The following is a 21,067-nucleotide window of genomic DNA, read 5'->3' on the forward strand; positions in this document are numbered from 1 at the left end:
GGAGTTACCCTTAATGTAGAGAAATGTTTATTTGATCAAACAGAAGTGGAGTTTTTAGGTCATAAAATTTCAGCAGAAGGAGTAAAACCATTGACCAAAAAAGTTGAAGCAATAAAAAATTTTCCAAAACCAACAAATATCACGTCTTTACGTAGTTTTTTTGGCATGGCCCAGCAATTAGCAAAATTCAATCCATCGCTTGCTAAAGTAGCTGAACCCTTGCGAGATCTTTTGAGTTCAAGATCAGCATGGTTTTGGACTGAAAATCATACCAGAGCATTCAATGAGGTAAAAAATAGTTTAACCAATCCACCCATTTTGGCACACTACGATGTTAAAAAACCTGTAAAAGGAAGAACAGATGGAAGTTTATTAAATGGACTTAGCGTAATAGTTTACCAGAATCATAATGGTATATACAAACCAATTGATTGTGCATCTAGATTTCTTACGACAACTGAAAAAAATTATTATCCAATCGAAATGGAAATGTTAGCAGTAACATAGGGGTGCACACGCATGTCTAAATATTTGTATGGTTTGCCAAATTTTATATTAGAAACAGATCACAAACCATTAATTCCAATATTAAATTATCGCTCACTTATTGATATGTCTCCAAGAATTCAACGCTTAAGTATGAAGTTATTAAGATTTTCATTTACTGCAGAACATGTTGCAGGCAAATCTATTACTGATGCAGATGCAATGTCTTGTGCACCTGTATCTAATACTACAAAAGAAGATGAGATTGCAGAAAATGATCTTAATGTGTATGTAAATTCAATAATAAAAAGTATGCCTGCTACAGAGAGTCGTTTAGAAGAAATTAAGCAAAAAACTGCAGAAGATGAACTTTTAAACCAATTGCAAGAAAGTATCATTTCTGGATGGCCAAATTTGCAAAAAATACTGTCCGGCAAATCTCCAACCTTATTGGGATATTAAAGATGAAACAGTTAAAATTGATGGACTCTTATTATATCAAAATAGAATAATAATCCCAGTTAGTATGCGAAAAGAAATTCTTTCAAAATTGCATGAAGGGAATGGAGAAATGCAAACGTCGCGCACGCCAGAGTGTGTTTTGGCCAGGTTTAAATAACCAAATTGAACAGTTAATTCGAAATGTGAGGCATGTATGAAGTATCTCCCATCAAAGCCGAAAGAACCTCTCCTAATTCCTGATGTCCCAACACGACCATGGCAAAAACTTGGAACTGATTTGTTTCACTGGGCTAATAAAAACTATTTAATTATTGTCAATCATTATAGCTTGTGGACTGAGGTGTTTCTGCTTTCAAGTACTGGATCAGCAAATGTTATACAAGCATGCAAAGAATCTTTTTCTAGAAATGGTATCCTTGAGGAGTTGGTGTCAGATAATGGTACACAATATAGTTCGAAAGTGTTTCGTCAATTCTCTCAACAATGGCAATTTAAGCACATAACAAGTAGTCCACACTATGCACAATCGAATGGTTTAGCAGAGGCAACTGTAAAATCAGTAAAACTGTTGATAAAGAAATGCTATATGTCAAATGAGGACATTTATAAAGGTATCTTAATTTTACGTAATACTCCAATAAAATGTGGTTTATCTTTAGCGGAACTATTACATGGGCGTCAACTGAGAGATAACTTACCCAGGTTTTAATCTCAAAATAAAGAACAGTCAAAATTTGCAAGAGATATAGTCAAAAAGAGAGTTCAATCTAAAAAATACTATGATAAAAATATTCGTGTTTTTGAACCATACGCCTATAGACAAGACCAAACTGTTGCAATTCAAAACGAAGTAACTCGTGAATAGAGTCTTAGAGGTAAAATAATGAAATGCGTTGCCCCTAGATCATATGAAATAAAATTAAATCGCAATGGACATATCCTTCGTCGAAATCAGATTCAACTTAGAAAAGTTTACACTATATCTGCTCCATACCTGACTCGGGATAACGTGGCTATAATGCACAGAGGACAAACTACTTTTTCGTTTGAAGAATGCAATAGTGGTACAAAGTCATTGGAATTGGAGAGCGAGAATAATAAAATAATTAAAGAGAACAATTTAGTTGAAAATACAAAAGAAGATCAAACAATTCGATTATCAAGTCGTGGATGAAGAATAAAGAACAAAATTGCACTCGTTTATGAAGATTTATGAGTTAATTTGATTTCTTGACATTTATATATATAGTTTGTTTATTAGGGACATGTGTCATATTATTATACATGTATATATATATACAGCCCTATCTTATATATCGGTGCCGGTCTTAAAGAGAATATATTATGAGCACAACAATATATATATATATATATATATATATATATATATATATATATACACACACACACACACACACACACATATATATATATAAATATATATATATATATATATATATACATATATATATATATATATATATATATATATATATATATATATATATAGATCTATAGTTTGTTGTCTTTAGGAAGAGCGGAAGGTAAAAAGTGATTCTTACGCCAACACATACGTCACTTTTAATTACTTTTGACTTTCGTCCAACATTTGCGTGTTGGACGAAAGTAAAAACCATTAATTTAATTACAAATAAATCGTTTTTTAAAAAAACCACAAAAACGCAAATTTAATTGACCAGAATGTTTTAAAAACATTCTGAATGTTTTTAACAATATAAACAATGTTTTTATTTTTATTTTTTTTAATAAAATGTTTTTATTTTTAATTTTTTTAATAAAATGTTTTTATTTTTATTTATTTTTACTGCTGACTCACAAGGGAGTGCTGCTACGTCTACTATCTTTTAGCCTGACCCGCAAGGGAGTGTTGCTACATCGACTGAGGGTTTGGTTAGGGCAGGCAGTCTCTCAATTAATAAAAAAAATAATTCCTGTCTTGCATTTTAATTTTTACTTTTTGTCAACAAAATATGGAAAAAACTTTCGGACAACATCTACGGGTTGTATATATACCCTTACGTGGTTGATTACTCAGATCTGATAGTGAGGTTGGGTTCTGTTTGAAACTTGTTTCTTCAATTTTACTTAACAGCTTACTATGGGGTTTAAATCAGGTAAATTGCCTGGCAACAGGGGTAAGTACATTAATCAAATGTTTTTTGAACCATGTCTTGAAAATTGTTGTCTGATGGTAAGTTGCCTTTCATGCATCAAAATATCAAACTAATTCAAAACCAATTAGAAACATTGTTGATCAAAATTTCCAGAATAATTTTCAGAATTGACAGTCCCTTTTGTAATCTTAAGTGTAAGCCAGCACAACCGTTGGCAGTAATTACAATCGAAATCATAACTGCTAGGCATTATTTATATGTAGTTGCAATATTTTGGGAATTGAAGCGTGAGCTTAGTGGCGCCACTAAATGTTGACTTTGTGTGCTGCAAACTACTTCACTTGTGCTTCATCTAAGAACAAGACATGTTGCCACATTTTGACACTCCAATCCTTGTGTTCTTTGTATAATGTTAGGCAATAACAGATATTTTTTTGAAAAAGACATATTCTTATTTTAGCATAGTGTGATCAAAGATTTAAGTCAGTGATTGTTTATGTGTTGCCAGCACACATATTTTGCATTTATAACTAATTATATCAGTGATGAACCCAAAGTTTATTTGGGGATACCATTTTTTTGACAACATGGGGCTTGGGTGTGATTTTCTTAAGTTAGCTTCAGCCCCCACTCCACCCCCATGGTTAAAACTGGTTTCACAACAATGATTTTTAAACATCACATTGTTTGTGTTCATGTTGTTTAATTTTATGCAAAAATATGAAGTTGATTTCAAATAGCATCTTGTTGTAAAAGCGATTTTTTTGAATACATTAATTTTGAACTCCTCCAATACAAAACATAAACGTTATATAAGTATATTTACTGATAACTAAATTTTCATTTTGATTTAAATTTTACCAACTCTATTTATTTTACTTTTACTAAAAATTAATAATTTTAACAGTCCTTTAAGGTGTCTTTTAAATAAAAGAGATAATTATGGTAAACTTAATGATTAAAAAATATGTATATATATATTTAAAAATATTTAACAATTTATATATAATAAAAAAACTGCATACATTAAATAAGTTACATTTACTATGAAATATTAAAGACATAGAAGTATAAAAATAACTAAAACTGTTATCATGTTTTGTGATCATTATTTTTACTATTAATAAAGTTGGAAAGAATATAAAGAGACACAAAACGGCTAAATCGGAAAAAGTTTTTGTTTAGTATTTTTGTTATCTAATTTGAAATAAAATAGTTAACTAAAGATCAAAAGTTCATTCAAAAATTAAATTGGCGCAATTACTTAAAAACACATATCAATATATTTTTATAAGAAGCAAAATTTTTACTTTAGTCCATTTATTATTAAAAACAGCCAACTCTTAATTGCCAAAAAGCAAAAGTTAACAAACTTTTATTCATTACTCCTGAATGAACATTTCAAAATCGTTCTTTGATTGGATAAACATTTCAAAATTGTTCTTTGATTGGATGAACATTTCAAAATTGTTCTTTGATAGGATGAACATTTCAAAATTGTTCTTTGATGGAATGAACATTTTAAAATCTTTCAAAATGAAAATTTCATAATAAGTTTCAATTCATTTTTTATAAAATCTAATGCTCGGTTAGTAACCAAACAAAAGTTTTAAATGTTAAACAAGTTATGGCACATAATTACTTTTTAATCCATTTGATTGTTCTGAAAAGAAAATGAAATAGGTAAAATTAAAGTTAAAACAGTAAATTAAGTAAAATTAAGTAAAAACAGTAAAATTAAATTAAATTAGTTTTATATTGCATTTGAAACTGAAACTTTTTTTTTCTATTTTTAATTAAAAAGTAAATAAAAAATAAATAATAAATATCTTTATGCGCTTTTTTCGGACGCCCATACTGCTCTAGTGGTACCAAAACAGGTCTGGGTTCATCCCTGTATATAGAATTAAGAGTGGTTGGATCTTGGCAACAACTGTGTGTAAGTGTATATATTTATATATATATATATAAATATATATATATACTTACATATATATTAGGGTGGGCCGAAATTTTTTTCTTCTGATTTTTGACTCGCTATACCGCAAAAAACTTGTCTTTAGGGTACCTAAGGATAATGCAAAAAAAAAAAAAACTCTGTCTGGAGCTAGCGCATCGCGCTTGAATAATTGAAGAATTTTTCCCTTTTTTTAATTTTTTACCAAAAAAAATGAAATTGAATAAATTCTTTAACAAATATCTAGACAGAGGCATAGCAAAGGTTGGGCTTGTGGGGCAGTCACCCCTAGCACTTCTCTAGGAAGAGGGGGGGGCGCCAAAAAGGGGTTTTGGGCTGAATTTTTTAATGCAAATCAGTCCAAATATTATTGAAAATGAGGTACTTTAGCATAATTTTAGGTGTATAATATGTTGGAAAACCGTTGTCAGATGTGGGCTCCACCCCAGACTTTGCTGGGGGAACTTACAGCGCTACCCCAGACCCTAGCTGGGAAGGGGAGGGGCTCTTAAGCCGCCCCTCTCCCTAGCAGGACCTCCATATACAGCCCTCTTTAGGGCTTTATCGCTAAAAGTCTCCCCTACTACATTTTTTTTTAGTTCACATGTCTGTTTCAGGAGGGAGGCGCCAATTTTCAGCGTTGCCCTGGAGGCCAGAAAACCTAGCTACGACACTGTATCTAAAGACAATTTAAGTAGAAAAAAGTATTGGAATGGTAAATTAGAAATCTTTTTTTTTAATTGAAAAACCATCTTTTTGACTAAAACTTTTGTGAAAAAATATATTCTTTTACTTTTCGCTAATTTCTGTTGGTAGTTTAAAATATGATTTGCTTGAAAAATTAGGCATTGAGGATCTGGAGTTATGTGTAGTTCTTATAATGCCATCTCTGGAATTGAAGCCAGCTACTTTTTGTGAAGCCTCTGTTACAAGTTTTACGCATCGTTCTACTGCTTGGGTGTGACATGGAAACTTTTCAAAGTTCCACTCAGCCGCTGTTTCACCTTTCTTTTTTTTTAAACATCTTCGCTTCCAACAAGGCTGCAAGCAGCCACTAATTAAAGTTGGAAGTTACTGAAAGAGAAAAGATGAAGATTGTAGAGCAAGATAACGATTGACGGACGACTTAAAAGATTGCAAATTATATGGATCAGGAAAACAAGATGAAGGAAGTAAATTCCAAAGAGCTGATGTTCGAGGAAAAAAACTAGACAAATAAGCTCCTTTTTGGAGCACTTAGGAACAGTCACAGAAAAAGGATGAGGCTTAATTGAATGACGAGTAACACGAGAATGAATTTTAGCAGATGGCACAAGAGACGCTAGCTCTTTAGAGCAGTGCCCGTATAGTATTTGTAGAAAAGAGAAAGAGAAGCAACATTACGACAATGTGATAATGGTTGGAGGTTGGCTGCAAGAGCAGGTCCAACTATGTTTACAATGCATTTTTGCACCTTGTCTAAAAGAGAAAGGGCATCATTAGAAGATCCACCCCAGATATGGCAACAGTATTCCATACAAAGACGGATTTGAGATTTATAGAGATAGAGAATAGAATCTGAAGTAAGAAAGTGACGAGCTCGATAAAGAGATGCAACCTTAGCAGATGCTAATTTTGCAACTGATTTGATATATGGTTTCCAAAAAAGATTGGAAGTAAGAGTTAATCCTAGAAGATGAAGAGTAGGTGACACATCGAGTACATCACCGTTCATAAATATAGGAAGATCTAAATTGTTGCGATAACGATTGGCTGAAAAAAATTGAGTTTTATCTGAATTAAAGTTCACCAGCCTGTGAGCCCCATGCTGTAGCAAAAGTGAGATCCTTTTCAAGCTCAAATCCCCCCTCCAAGCAATCAGAGGGTGTTGGTTTCTTATCACGACAAGAATAAATGGTAGTATCATCAGCAAACAATGCCACCTTAGATGTGAGAATATCTGGAAGACCGTTAATGTAAATTAAAAAGAGTATAGGGCCAAGGATAGAACCTTTAGGAACCCCTGAAGTTACAGAATAAGAAGAAGAGTGTTGTCCATCGAGGACAACTTTTATGCTACGATTGGAAAGGAAGGATTCAATGATCTTAAAGATGTTGCCGGATACACCATAAGAAGAAAGCTTTTGGAGAAGACCAGCATGCCAAACTTTATCAAAAGCTTTTGAAATGTCAAGAGCGATGGCCTTAACCTCTCCACCTTCATCTAATGCACGATAAAACCTGTCAGTTATTACTGTTAGCAAATCAGCTGTAGAGCGAGAAGATCGAAATCCATATTGATGGTCAGAAAGTAAGTTATTAGATTCAAGATGAGAAATTAAGTGTTTGTTAATTAAAAATTCAAAAACCTTGCTTAAGATAGGAATCCTGATTGGATCTTTGACCAAATATCTTTATCTGAGACTCTTCGCAGCAAAGGTGGCGGAAAAAGCGTGGTAGTGTTCCAGTCAATCATCTCTGTATAGTCAGTAGCATGGAAATTAATTTTGGGTGGTTGAAAACTCCTGATAAATTTTCTTTTAGAAGCTAGGCTTCTTGCCTTTATAATTCTCCTATAACCCAATTCTCTAACATGAACCCTTTTGTCTACTACCATTGTTAAAAGCAAGTTTTCTGAATGTGAAAAAAAAGTATTTCTCTCAATTACTGGGTCTATTACTTTTAGCAAATCATTGGGCAGGAATCTTGACGACTTTATCATTTCAAATACATGTTCTGCTCCATTTGTGAAGTATTTACTTTTTTTTATATGAAACTATCCAGGGACATATGATTTTAAAAGAAAAGAAACTAAGATTTTGTGCTCCTCTGTTGGGGTTTCAAGGCTCAAATACAATCATAAAACTCTGTTTGCAGTTGTTAACCACCTTGAGTGTGAAATGGCTCCAGGTTCACAAACAGATAAATCTTCTGAACAACTGCCTGATTTAATAGCAGAACTTATATCCAACAAAAAATGCTGATCTTTGCTTAAAATTTTGCAGTCAATTTCTGGAATTTCACAATGGACACTGACAAATTTTACCACTGGTAATTTCTCACACTTATTAAGCTGTGCGCCAATCGGACTGCTAAATGATTTTGGGCCTTTTAAAATTGAGTAATGTTCCTCTTTTATGGTTCTTCGAAACCGTTTCAATCTCATTTTTTCAACCACTAGAGTTTTGTCCTTCCTCCCATCAAAATACACTCCTTGAAGTGGGTTATATTTCTACTTGCTCTGCATTTAAAGTTGTGAACGGTTATCCACTTTGCTCTTCTAATTTTATTTTTGTTAACAACAAAACTGGGATCATAATTAGTTACAATACCAAAATCGTGCAAAACACTTGAGGCAATAGCTGCCGTTGCTCTGTCTGATAATCCATAGCGATTGCTAGTCAGAGCAGTATTTTTCATTGTAATGCTCATCTGCCATGATGGCTTAGTTAGCTTATATTCTTCTAATTCTTCATCTAAGACTTCTTTAATGGCTACGGAGGCATCACTATCAAACTCTTTTTGCTTTAGTGTTTCATCTAAATGTTTTGAGCATGAATGTTGCGATAATAGATTATTAGTAGGCAGAGTTCTTTTAAGTTCAGCACATTTCCTATCGTGTCTTTGTGTAATTTTTTTTGTTTCTTTTACGTCAATACTTCGGATTTTACCAGTACCATGCATTCTTTAGAAGTACACAAATTTTAGTTCAATGATGGCGATTTTTTTTCTTTTTCACACATACAGATAATTGAAACAGAACACTCGCATAAACAAATTTCAGTGACTATTTTACATTTGCAGTCTAATGTTATTTTACACTTACATGCCGAGACATCAAACAATAACAATGATTTTGTTTTAAAATCTTAAACTCTCTTTTTGAACTTTTCTTTTTCTTTATCACGCTTGAAGGATTTCATAAGATTGCAATAACTGTCATGGTATCCATTTATTAATTGCACAACTCTGTAAATTGTTACTGTGGGTATTGAAGCTTTATCAAACACTGATTTAACTTGTTGTGCAACACAATTTGAAACATAAGAAAACTTAACTGGTTTGTTGTTCGATTTCAAAGCTAGTTTGTAATTTTCATTAAAACAACGTTAAGTTGGAAGTTTATTTGCAGATAATTCTATTGGATGACCAAAAATCGGGCACTTAAATTCGCTACGAGTAATTTTTTTTAAAACAGCCATGACAGATTGGTTAATATTTTAAAATAATCAAAACAAAATTATACCAAAACAATATTTTCTGCTGATTTTATTGCAAGCAAATAAAATCAGCAGAAAATATTGAAAAAAATTTAAACAAAACCTTACCAGAAAAAGAAAAAGACCAGTTAATAAATTCATGATTTAAAACTAAGGCAGATAATCAAAAAGTTTCAAGTATAAAAAATATCTTAAAACTTCATTCAAAAGGCAGATACAAATCACAAATTGTTTTAAAACCTGATATAGCCGAAAAAGTCAACATTTCAAGCAAATGCTTGAATAACTTTCAGGTAAATAGAGGAGTATCTTCAAATGCGATGGAGAAATTTACTAATTTTTTTAGATCCAATATAGGTAAAAAGGCTGTACCTGCCTGTCACAGAGAGCAGGCATCAGAAAATACTAAATCTTTGAAAAGTTTATATCAGGTTACACAAGATATGTTTGATGTAGAGGGTGAATCTAAAGAGAAAGCAAAGAGAACAATTTGCTGGGCAGATTCACAAGATATTGTGGATGCCATGATAATAGCTAGAGATTAATGAAAAAGTATACATTAAGGTATCATCGTGTTTTATATTTACATTAAAATTCAATTTGTTAAAAGTAATATAATTTTCAGAAGTAAATCTGTTTAATTTAGGTAATGGCTGATGGAGGCCAGGGCTTTCTAAAAATCTGTGCAACAATTTAACCAGAAAATTCACCCGGAGCTAAATCGTGAATTAACTGAGGACGAAACTGAAGAGTTCAAAAAGTTGGAGGAACTGAGCCTTCCTAACAAAATAAGATCCTTGTATTCTGAAGGGGGTACAGCTAGCAAAAAAGGAAAGTTAACAGGTGTTCACAGTATAATAATGCTTTGTATAGCACCTCAAATTAGAGAATCTTATGAAATCATAAAACTGTGTAATAATCTTCGGAGTGACTACGGTCACTCCGAAGATTATTACACAGGAGGACGAAAATATATGTGATGTAAACTGCAATTTGGAAATTTCTTTGATGGTGATCTGAGAAAATGCTATGACAGGTAAAATTAAACAACATGTTTTAAACTATTTTATGTTCTCATTGTACTATCACCCGTTTAATAATAAACATTTAATACATGTTTAATATGTATTTTATTAAGTTTCAGTTATTAAGAGGAATAAAAAAAAAGAGATGTTCCAAACATTATGAGTACAGTGAGCCTTTCACTTTTTAATGAACCAGATTCTATGTTAGTTATAGCTAAATGCCCTCTTCCTGAATTACGTTTAATACAAGAATTCGTCAATCATGTCTTTTGGGAGGAAATTTTGCCACTTTTAGGCAGAGAAAAATTCATGCTATGGCCCTTAAAGTTGAAACTGATTTCAAAAAAATACCAGGTGAGAATTTGATAAAAAAATTAGAAACAGTTTTTACTAATTAACATTAAAATTAGTTAATTTGTAATTTTTGTCTAGGGTGAGGTTTATGAAGGCAATGCATGTCATAAACTACTTCAACATGCAGATAAACTTCTTGAAGCTGATGTTCTTGGTAAAGTTAGCCTGTTATTTTGTTGCCTTTAGTTTCATGGCTAAAAGCAATGGACAATTTTGTCAAATGTTGTTTTGGAACTGGAAATGTTACTCACAATTTATCTCATTACCTGCAAGATTTGAAAACAATGTTTCAGGCAACAGATTTATCTGAAACCTTAAAAATGCATGTAATTCTTGAACACATTGAACAATGCCTTTGTGAACTAAAACCAGATTATGGACTAGGACTTGTATCTGAACAAGCCAGAGAGTTAATCAATAGGGAATTTTTAAAGTATTGGTCGGGATATCAAATAAATATATCACCAATATGTCGTATGGGGAGCGATTGATGAAAGCTGTTGTGGAATTTAGTTCTAGACATTTATAACATTTTTATTTTCTATTTATTTTAATTTTATTTGTTTAAACCCTGTTTTTTTCAACATTAGTTAAATATTGATTAAAACAATCTTTTACTTCTTTTAATTCACTTAGCAATTGTTCCAATTGGATTTAAAGTATGCAAAAGCATGGTTTTATTGTGTATTGTAGATTTATAATAACTTTTAAAAGTATTGCAGATAGCTGAAGTAACTTATAACTAATAGCAACTTTAGAACTCACAGTTTTCTCTATTACCATGATGAAAAAATCTACATAGATGAAAAAAGATGTTTTGAAATAATCACGAAACTAAAAATTAGTTAAAAACCATGGACAAGCAGTTAGGATTTTAATTTCAACAGATTTGTGATGTACAAAAAAAAGTTCTAAAAGGATTTGCAAACAGTTTTCATTGACATTTTTATCAACCTTGAGTTTGTTGAGGGCCAGTATGTATTGTATATCTCAGAAACTAGAGCTAATAAAAAATTTTTGTTGTCATTTTCTTTTTTCTCAGCCCATAATTTGAATAAAATTGCTAAAGATGCAAAAAAAAATATTTATTTGTTGCCCAGTTTAATTATACAAAAATATATATTTTATAAAAGCTGAATGTTTAAGCTATAAAATGGTCTACAATAATTTAATTTTTGAAAATGTATTTTTTTTACTTTTGTTCACCACATGGCCCACTGTGCATTTGGAATCAGTGGAGGACCGAAAGTAGGTCTTTTCTAGCGCTTCTGGACCAACTAGTTAAAAATTAACAAAGCTGTATTTATGGTAGCCTGTGACAAGCTCTTTGACACAAAATGGCCTGTTGGACTCCGGGAAGAGATGCTGAAATACTATGTTAAAGCTATAAAAAAGTGACAGCAACACAGAGATGACTATCTAGAACTTCTTAACTTATGTCTTATTTTTCTTGGAAGATCTGCGGATTGCAAACACAATATACTGCCTCAAGATTTACATGTTCCAACATCAGATCACACTTACTGCAGCCAAGAAGAAAGGAGTCCCAAGTATCAGCCTTTTTGTTGCACTTATCTATGCTTCCTTTTGGAACAAAGCTCCTCTTGCAGAACGAGCACCTCTAAATACTTGACCTTTGATTCACGTGTTGATGGCAATTTCAAGAAAGAGCATCAGCCAATGAAGAAGATTTTCAAGCAACTAGATAGTGCAAAATTCAACCATTAAAGTCTTTTATATAATTGTGTCACACAGCGTATGTTGGAACTCTTTAATCTCTTGTTTTACAATAGTAAAATGAAGGCACAGTCATTCCTTTCACAAGAACCAAAAGAATGGTAGAAAGATCCAGTTTTTATTGAAATGCAACATAAGTTTTTTCAAATGAAGGTTAATGACTCTGCCAAGAGAGGCATAGCTCTTATCACAGCCTATAATTCTACAATTACTAAAAATGAAGACCAAGAACAATTCCTTTTTTGGTTGGTGGATGAGCACCAGAAAGAATTTCCTAGTGCATCCAAAACTGCTCTAATGAGGATGAGGCTGACTACTCTAAAGTAATACAAACACTAGTAGAAACAAAATAAATATGATCTGCATTGTTAAATTACATTTCTAAACTACAAAATATAATTTACAGTTGATAAGATTAGTCAAAAAAATATTCAAAATTTTTAATTTTTCAACTATGAGATCAAATAATCACAAAACATAGCAACCCTTAGATATAAACCAATTTGCATAAAATTTGCTCTCCAAATTACTCTTGTCATACAAAAGAAAGACAGCCTTGAGGAGAATCAAAATTTTCAACATTAATATTCTGAAACATCCTAATATAAAAAATGGATATCATCACTTACCTGTTGCAAAACAAATCATGTATGCTATATTTCTATGAAAAGTAATATTTTTATCCATTACTCGACCAACACTGCGAGGAAGAAACTTAAAAAAAATATATATAAACATCTAATGGTGTTTGAAGTAAAAAATATATAAAAAAAACTAAACAAATAAATAAATAAACCTAATAAAAAATATATATATATATTATACATGTAAATATAAATATAAATATATATATATATATATATATATATATATAAATGTATATGAATAATATATATATATATATATATAAATGTATATATATATATATATATATATATATATATATATATATATATATATATATATATATATATATATATATATACACACACACGTATTATTTTTTTAGACACACTGACCATGGCAGTTTGCATCTTTTAACTTATAAAGTGTTTCACAGCAAATAATTCACGGCAAAAAGCTAAACTTATCTGAGAAAAAAAAAAACAATCCTAAAAGAAGGAAACAAAATTGTAACGAAATATCAAATTTTAATTAAATAAACCCAAAAAATTTATTAATTAAAAAAGAATATACAACTTTTCTATTCTTTTTTATTAGGGTGGTTGTTATTTTTAGCTACCAAATTTAATACAAGTTGCAGACTTGGGCAGAAATGGTGTGCGATCAAGCGCTATCGCTGACCATGCAAATGATTTTATTTTTTGACAACTTGACACAACTGTTTTAGAATTTTTAAACTTTTTAGAAATGCCTAATATGCCTAATTGATGTCTAATAACATCTGTCCAACAACATCTGAAATTTCATTGGTGCCTAATAACATCTGTGCAAAAAGTAAATGAATATTACAGATGTAGTTACATCTTTTAAATTATCAAAGTGTAATAACATCTGTGCAACTACATCTGTGGATTCTACAGGTGTAGTTTTCCAGTTTTTAAAGAGCTACTAACTTAAATTATCAAAGTGTAATAACATCTGTGCAACTACACCTTTGGATTTTACAGATGAAGTTATTAATAAAATGAATTAACTAATAATGCATTATTTTAACCAGTTACATATAGGATTTTTTTCAGATGTTATTACATCTGGAAAAAAATATTAACTAATAATGCATTATTTTAACCAGATGTTATTACATATAGAAATTTTTTCAGATGTAACCACATCTGGAGAAAATACTTCCAGATGTTATTGGACTTTGGAAGAAAAATTACCAGAGGTAGTTACATCTTTCTAAAGAGGTTGTTAGGGGTCGTTGAACTTTCAGATGATATTGGACAGATGTTATTAGAGTAAAAGAAAAATACAGATGATCTCGAACAAAAGTGTACAGATGATCTTGGACTACTCCACAGATGTTGTTGGACAGATGTAGTAATCTTTTACCATTTTTAACTGCGTTTAAAATAAATTATTTAAAAATTTATCTTTTATTTTATTAAAGTTATGCAAAACGCTTTAACAGATTACTTCTGTTTGTTGATTGTTTAATGAATGAACAAATTTATTTAAATTATTAAAAAGTGTTATAAATTATTTATTTTTTTCATAAAGTTGCACAAAAAAAAAAAAATTTCTATTTAAAGTCGTCTATTTAAAATAGTAATTTGTAATCATTTCATGCTCTGGTTTGTTAGTCAAGTTTAAAAAAAAAGTTTTAAACAATTCTTTGTAAAAACAGAAAAAAATAAATAAAGCAATTAAATCATTCCATTGCAACATGAAGATTTAATTTAACTTTCATAATTTAAAGTAACTTTAAAAATTATCTTCTAAAATATTTTGAGAAAGACATGAAATAGTTTTAAGTAATAGTTTCAAAGATTTAAATTTATGATAAAAATACATGCCTACATAAAAAAATTTATTTGTTAATTTACACATAATGCATTTATTTTAAACAATCACTATAATCAATTTTTTATTTTATTTCCTTCACATAAAATTAAAACTTTAGAAAAGATGTTAAAGTTATTCCTAACATAACAAATTTTTTTATATCACTTAAATTGTTAAAACATCAAAACCACTATGGTCAAATTGTAAAAAAAAAATTATAAGTGTGGCCAGTTACAGCGTGCAATAGCACGCCATTCCTGTCCGAGCCTGCAAGGAAAAAAATATTATACTTTATAACAATTTAACAACAATTAAAATTTTTGATATGCAGTTCACGATTTTTATCAGCCTGTATAGTTAAGAAACTAATTTGCTATGTACGCTAGAACTATAAGAAATTTTGTGTTAATTTTTTTTTCTTATGTTTATTCATTTTCATGTCTTTTGACTATTAAAAATGTTTTTACTAAATTTGACGTTTTTTCTCAATACTTATATAATATAAAAATAAGATAACAAATTGCTATTTATTTGTAAAATATATTATTTGAATAATAAATTTTGTAATGACAGAAGAAATTAAATAAAAGAATACTATGGTTTCTTTTACAAATTTATTTACAACATTTTATGCCTGTCTAAAATTGTTTCCTTTATATTGCCCAATTTAACATTAATATAAATTACTAGAGATAATTAACAGATAATAATAATTAATAGATAATAATAATTAATAGAGACAAATTAATAGAGATGAGCATAACAATTTCTCTGTTTGAAAAAATGTATTTGAAAACTTAAAAAAAAGTTTTAAATAGGCACCTAAAAGTTTTGTTTAAAAAATTCATTTCATTAAAAAAGTTCAGTAAATTAACAATGCACTAGCCCACAAGCTTTTGGAGCTTCGTCAATAACAATAGTTCATCAGGAAATAAACTATCCGGTTTAAATGTGGGGAAACTAACGAAAGTGCAGACTATCTCAATGGGCATAGTGAAAACAACCAAATATTTTATATTTGAGTATTAGTATTAATAAATGTTTATTTATTTATAAATGTTTATTTACATAAAAAACTTGTTATTAAATAAAAATTTACAAACAATTAGCAACTAATTTTCTCACTTTCCTGTGCATTGATAAAACAGTAAAATTTAGCAAAAACATTTGAAAGATGAATTTTAAAATTGTCCATATTTCTAGCACAAATAATAAAGTCTTTCCTTAATTTACTGACTGACAGAAAATGCAAATAAATTGTATATCAAAAAAATGTTTTTGTTTTTGATATATTCTTATCTGCTTTTTCCTTGACTTGTATCAATTTTGGCAGTTGAAAATAAAAAACACATTAAAAAAAATAAAGTAAAATAAAAAACAGTAAAAGACTTAGGTATATTATTTTTTGAGAAAATTCTTCTTTTTTTAATTTAAATTTTTTTAAGTTTATTTTATTTGGATTGCCTATTTCGTATAGTATTTGTTTCCTTTCTTCCAGTATTTCTGTTTTACTCTGTTGTTTCTTATAGCTTTTTTTTGCAGCATATTTTCAAAATGCTTACTATATAAAAACCTGGTCAAGTTGTCTAAAAAATTAATTTAAACATGGACAAAGAAGGCGTGTGATATCACACGCTTTCCAGGAAGGCTTGTTTAAGTGTACATTTATTAACTGAATTATTTAGGAATAGGCACAGTAAGCAAATATATATCAACTTATTCAATAAGTCATAGGTGTGGCAGAGTGAACATATACAGACTAAAATGTTTAGCCATAGAGGCAGCATATACATCAACTGATTTAGCCATTGGCGCAGTGAGCATATATTCTTCACCTTAGGGTTTTGGTTAGGGGAGTTAAGATACTCTTTTAATAAATTTTTAACTACTTTAACAAGTTTAGTTTTCACTTTAACAAATTTAGTCAACTTTACTTAACATACTTTTTTAGTAATATTTTATTACTTTATGTTCCTAATAGCGTTGGCTATGGCTTTAATTAAATAAAATTATTTAATTAATAAAAATAAGATATTGCACATGCTTTAATTATTTAATTTGTTTAGACAGCATCATCGAGTAAAACATTTTAATATCAATCTATTAATGTCTTGCTTTTAAAGAAAGGTGTTATGCTCTTAATATAGTTTATAACAAAATTCTTTAAAGAAGTTTTTTATTTTTACCATTTGTTTTCAGTCATTTAAATTTTTAATTTTAATTATTTTTCACTTATAAACACTCATTAGGTAAGCATAATATAAATAAGATTTATTTGCCTTCACTGGCTTCACCTCACTTCTCAACATAAATATCATTTACAAGTGTTTCTTTTTTGTACAAACAATGAATGGAATGTTTTAACACAAAAATGGAAATTCAACACAATAACAACACCAACAAGAAATCTAAAACTTTAAATTATTTTTTGATTAAGTTAAAAAAAAAGTAATGTAATGTCTTAAAGTTGTTAGATGGATCGAACTCAGAGCTTCTTGCTTATAAGGCAAGCGATCTACCACAACACCACTACTGCATTAAATTAAATACCACATTATTTATATGTAGTTCGATGCATCTAAATGTAGTTTACTGTACCTATATGTAGCTCACTGCATCTACATGTAGTTCCAAAGCAAATTATTCACTATATTTATGTTTAGCTCCAAAGGAAATAGGTCAATATAATGGGATTTCATTAAAAAATAACAAACAAAAAATCTTACACGTAATTCTCTCAAGAATGATAGCAGATTTCTGCAAACAGGTAACAAAATAAGCATGCAGTTGAAATTTAGCATTGCAGCAGCTCCTCTAGCAACTGGAAGACCTCCCTTAATAAAATAAAATTTTATAAGACATAAGAATGTCAAAAATAATCTCCAATTTAAAGAAAACTTTGTGAGATACCATCTCTGATTATTGTGATTTTTACATAATATAATTTCATAAACAACTTCAGACTTCCAAGTGCAGCGGTTTAGAAATTATAGTCTTTTAAACACAACACAATAGCCCCCTCAATTTACAAATGGTCAAAATAGACTAATTTAGAGCCTTTTTGTCATTTTCAACAAGCATCTCATTTTTTCTAGAACTATTTTCTGGATAGTTCTCTCTTTAAAAAGCTGTGTTATTTTAAATAAAAATTAAAACCTCCTCAACTTTGAAAAAATCTAAAAATTGCTAAAATATGTAAAAATGAAGTTAACTGTACTACAGTGTAACTGTAAAGTTAACTGTACTACAGTGTAACTGTAAAGTTAACTGTACTACAGTGTAACTGTAAAGTTAACTGTACTACAGTGTAACTGTAAAGTTAACTGTACTACAGTGTAACTGTAAAGTTAACTGTACTACAGTGTAACTGTAAAGTTAATTGTACTACAGTGTAACTTTAAAGTTAACTGTACTACAGTGTAGTATTTTTAACCAGCTTGTTGCAGTTTAGAACTCAAATATATTTAAAAGTATATAGTCTATTTGCCTAAAAACTTTTAGCTATTTTGAGATGCTTGAAAATTTCTTTAACATTTTGTATTAATCTAAGATTAACAGCATATTAGACCACTAAACCTAACTATCAAAAAATGCAAATATTTTAAACTTATTATGTTCACTCATGTCACTCATTTAAATAAACTTTTTTATTAATTAATTTACATTAACAATCTTCCAGATGTTCTCACATCTAAGGTGGCATTGTTTGCTGATGATATTACTATTTATTTTTGTCTTGATAAGAAGCTAACACTTTCTGATTGCTTGGAGGGGGCATTTAAGCTTGAAAAGGATTTCACTTCTGCTACAGCATAGAGCTCACAGTGGCTGGTGAACTTTAATTCAGATAAAACCCAATTTTCTCTTGTGCCATCTACTAAAATTCATTCTTGTGTTACTCGTCATTCAATTAAGTCTCATTCTTTTACTGTGATTATTCCTAAGTGCTCCTAACACTCTTACTTGTCTAGTTTTTTTCCTCGGACATCAGTTCTTTGGAATTTGCTTGCTTCATCTTGCTTTACTGATTCATATAATTTGTAACCTTTTAAGTGGTCTGTCAATCATTATATTGCTCTATGAACTTAATCTTTTCTCTTCCATTAACTTCCAACTCTAATAGTGGTTGCTTGCAGCCTTTGTTGAAAGTAAAGATATTGAAAAAAAAAAGTGTTTTTTCTAAATTTCTAAACTGTTTACAATTGGAAGTCTGAAATTTCAAATTTAATCTATCTACATAATGCACATAATAATATGTAAAAATCAACAAAATCAGAAATGGTGTCCCAATGGGCATTGGTTGAAATATAATAAACTGACACTATAATAACCTGAAAATAAACTTAAAAAAATGTTACTATCAAAATGTTAACAACCAACAATAAAAATTACCACCCTTCAAAAGTTAGCAACTAGAGATGCAATATTGGATAACCAATTTACAGGTAAACCAAATCAAAATGCATAATTTTATTATCTATTATTATATAGAGCATTACTGGTAAATTGGACAAAATTATAAAAAGCCCAAGAAACTACAATTAAAAAACTTTACTTTTCTAGTAAGAAACTCATTAAAAAAAACTAAAACAATTTTGCAAATAGCTTTTCAAACTTTTCTTTTTTTCAAAAAAAAAAAAAAAAAAAACTTAAATAAAAAAAAAGAGCAAAAAAAAGAATAGTAACTAATAAAAAAATGGAAAATGGATTTTTTATGAAGAAAATTAGAAAAGTTGGAGAAGAGAACAATTAAAAAATACAATTAGAAATATAGAAGATAAATTAGAATTGTCGTTAAATTGAATATAAAATGAATTTTAAGCCAATAAATGAAATTAGTATAACTTATCATGACGTTAATCAATATTTCTGAAGTTTTTTTTAAATTTAATTTAATTGTAATTAATAATTTCTACTTGTCTTATATTGAAAACTAGTATTTGCTGTCAACTTTTTTATTTTCATATTAATGTTTTTTAGCCACTGATAAAACTTCAATATGGACTTAGTTTATACATGTACAAAATTGGCAGAAATGTTCAAAATCAATTCAAACATCTGGCAGCAGTACAAGTTGTATGCATGCACATTATAAAAAACAGAACAAAATCTTAAAGAAATTAAATCCAAATAAACCAAATCTACAACAATAAATATATTGTGAGTTCAAATAATTCATCGACTATTTCAAAATACTTGGCAGTTGTATATTAATTAAACTATACAAAATTATATAAATTAAATTATAAAAAATTACCAAATAAAAAGTAATAGTACCCTTAGAAGCTACCAACTAACAACTAAATATGTCAACAGTCATAACCAAACAACAAAAATAGATACATATTAAAAAACATATTTTTAAAATTACTTTTATTATGTATCTGAGATAATAATACTGTTCACCATCAGTATAACGGAAGTAAGTAACCAAAAAGAGCATCAGGTTCAAACCAACCCATATCACCTGAAAAAATCAAAACAAAAAAATTTCAAATTCCTTAAATTATTGTTGTACATTATAGTCACTCATGGTGTTTAATTCATAACAAAATAGTAATTAATTATCTCATAGTCCTGTCATTATTTTGTACTGTGATGGTTTTCAGACCATCAAAGTAACCGGATACAATAACAAAGTAACGGATACAATAACAAAGTAACCGGATACAATAACAAAGTAACCGGATACAATAACAAAGTAACCGGATACAATAACAAAACATAATTAAAATAGTTAAAATAAAATTCTTACCATTACAAAATACTTAGGAAACTCATTTACAAACCAACCCATGATATTTTTTCTGAAAAATAAATATAAATAAAGTTCTCTGAAATGCTATGTTTAAATATAAGGCATATATTTTTTATTTATATATCATTATTTTTTATTATTATTAAGATAAGATTAAAATTAATAACAAAATAAACATAAAATAAATGTACATTTTTTAAGTAAAACCAACATTTTTATATAAAACACTAAGTTGAAATATGACAAGGCCTAACAAATTATATATATATATATATATATATATATATATATATATATATATATATATATATATATATATATATATATATATATATATATATATATATATATATATATATACATATATATATGTAAACTATGTTAGTGTATTTTACAAATAGAGTGCTCAATGTTCTTAAAGAACAGAGCAATAATAAATTAGTAAAAAACACTTATCTAACTTTTTTCTTCAACTTGAAGTTTCA

General features: G+C 29.0%; 1 protein-coding gene across 2 annotated transcripts in view; it reads right to left on the reverse strand.

Moving 5' to 3' along the window:
• LOC101236489 (cytochrome b-245 heavy chain) overlaps positions 1–21,067 on the reverse strand; it is a 62,164-nt gene that overhangs the window by 37,343 nt on the left and 3,754 nt on the right. For both annotated transcript variants that reach the window (XM_065792657.1, XM_065792658.1), the window contains exons 2-5: positions 20,580–20,631; positions 20,196–20,291; positions 17,551–17,658; positions 12,985–13,069 (exon numbers count right to left, since the gene is read on the reverse strand). In XM_065792657.1, the coding sequence (XP_065648729.1) occupies positions 12,985–13,069; positions 17,551–17,658; positions 20,196–20,291; positions 20,580–20,621 (331 nt within the window). In that variant the 5' untranslated portion in view covers positions 20,622–20,631. The remainder of the gene's footprint in view (positions 1–12,984; positions 13,070–17,550; positions 17,659–20,195; positions 20,292–20,579; positions 20,632–21,067) is intronic.

Source organism: Hydra vulgaris, chromosome 03, assembly GCF_038396675.1.
Source record: "Hydra vulgaris chromosome 03, alternate assembly HydraT2T_AEP".
In the NCBI taxonomy this organism is placed as follows: Eukaryota; Metazoa; Cnidaria; class Hydrozoa; order Anthoathecata; family Hydridae; genus Hydra; species Hydra vulgaris.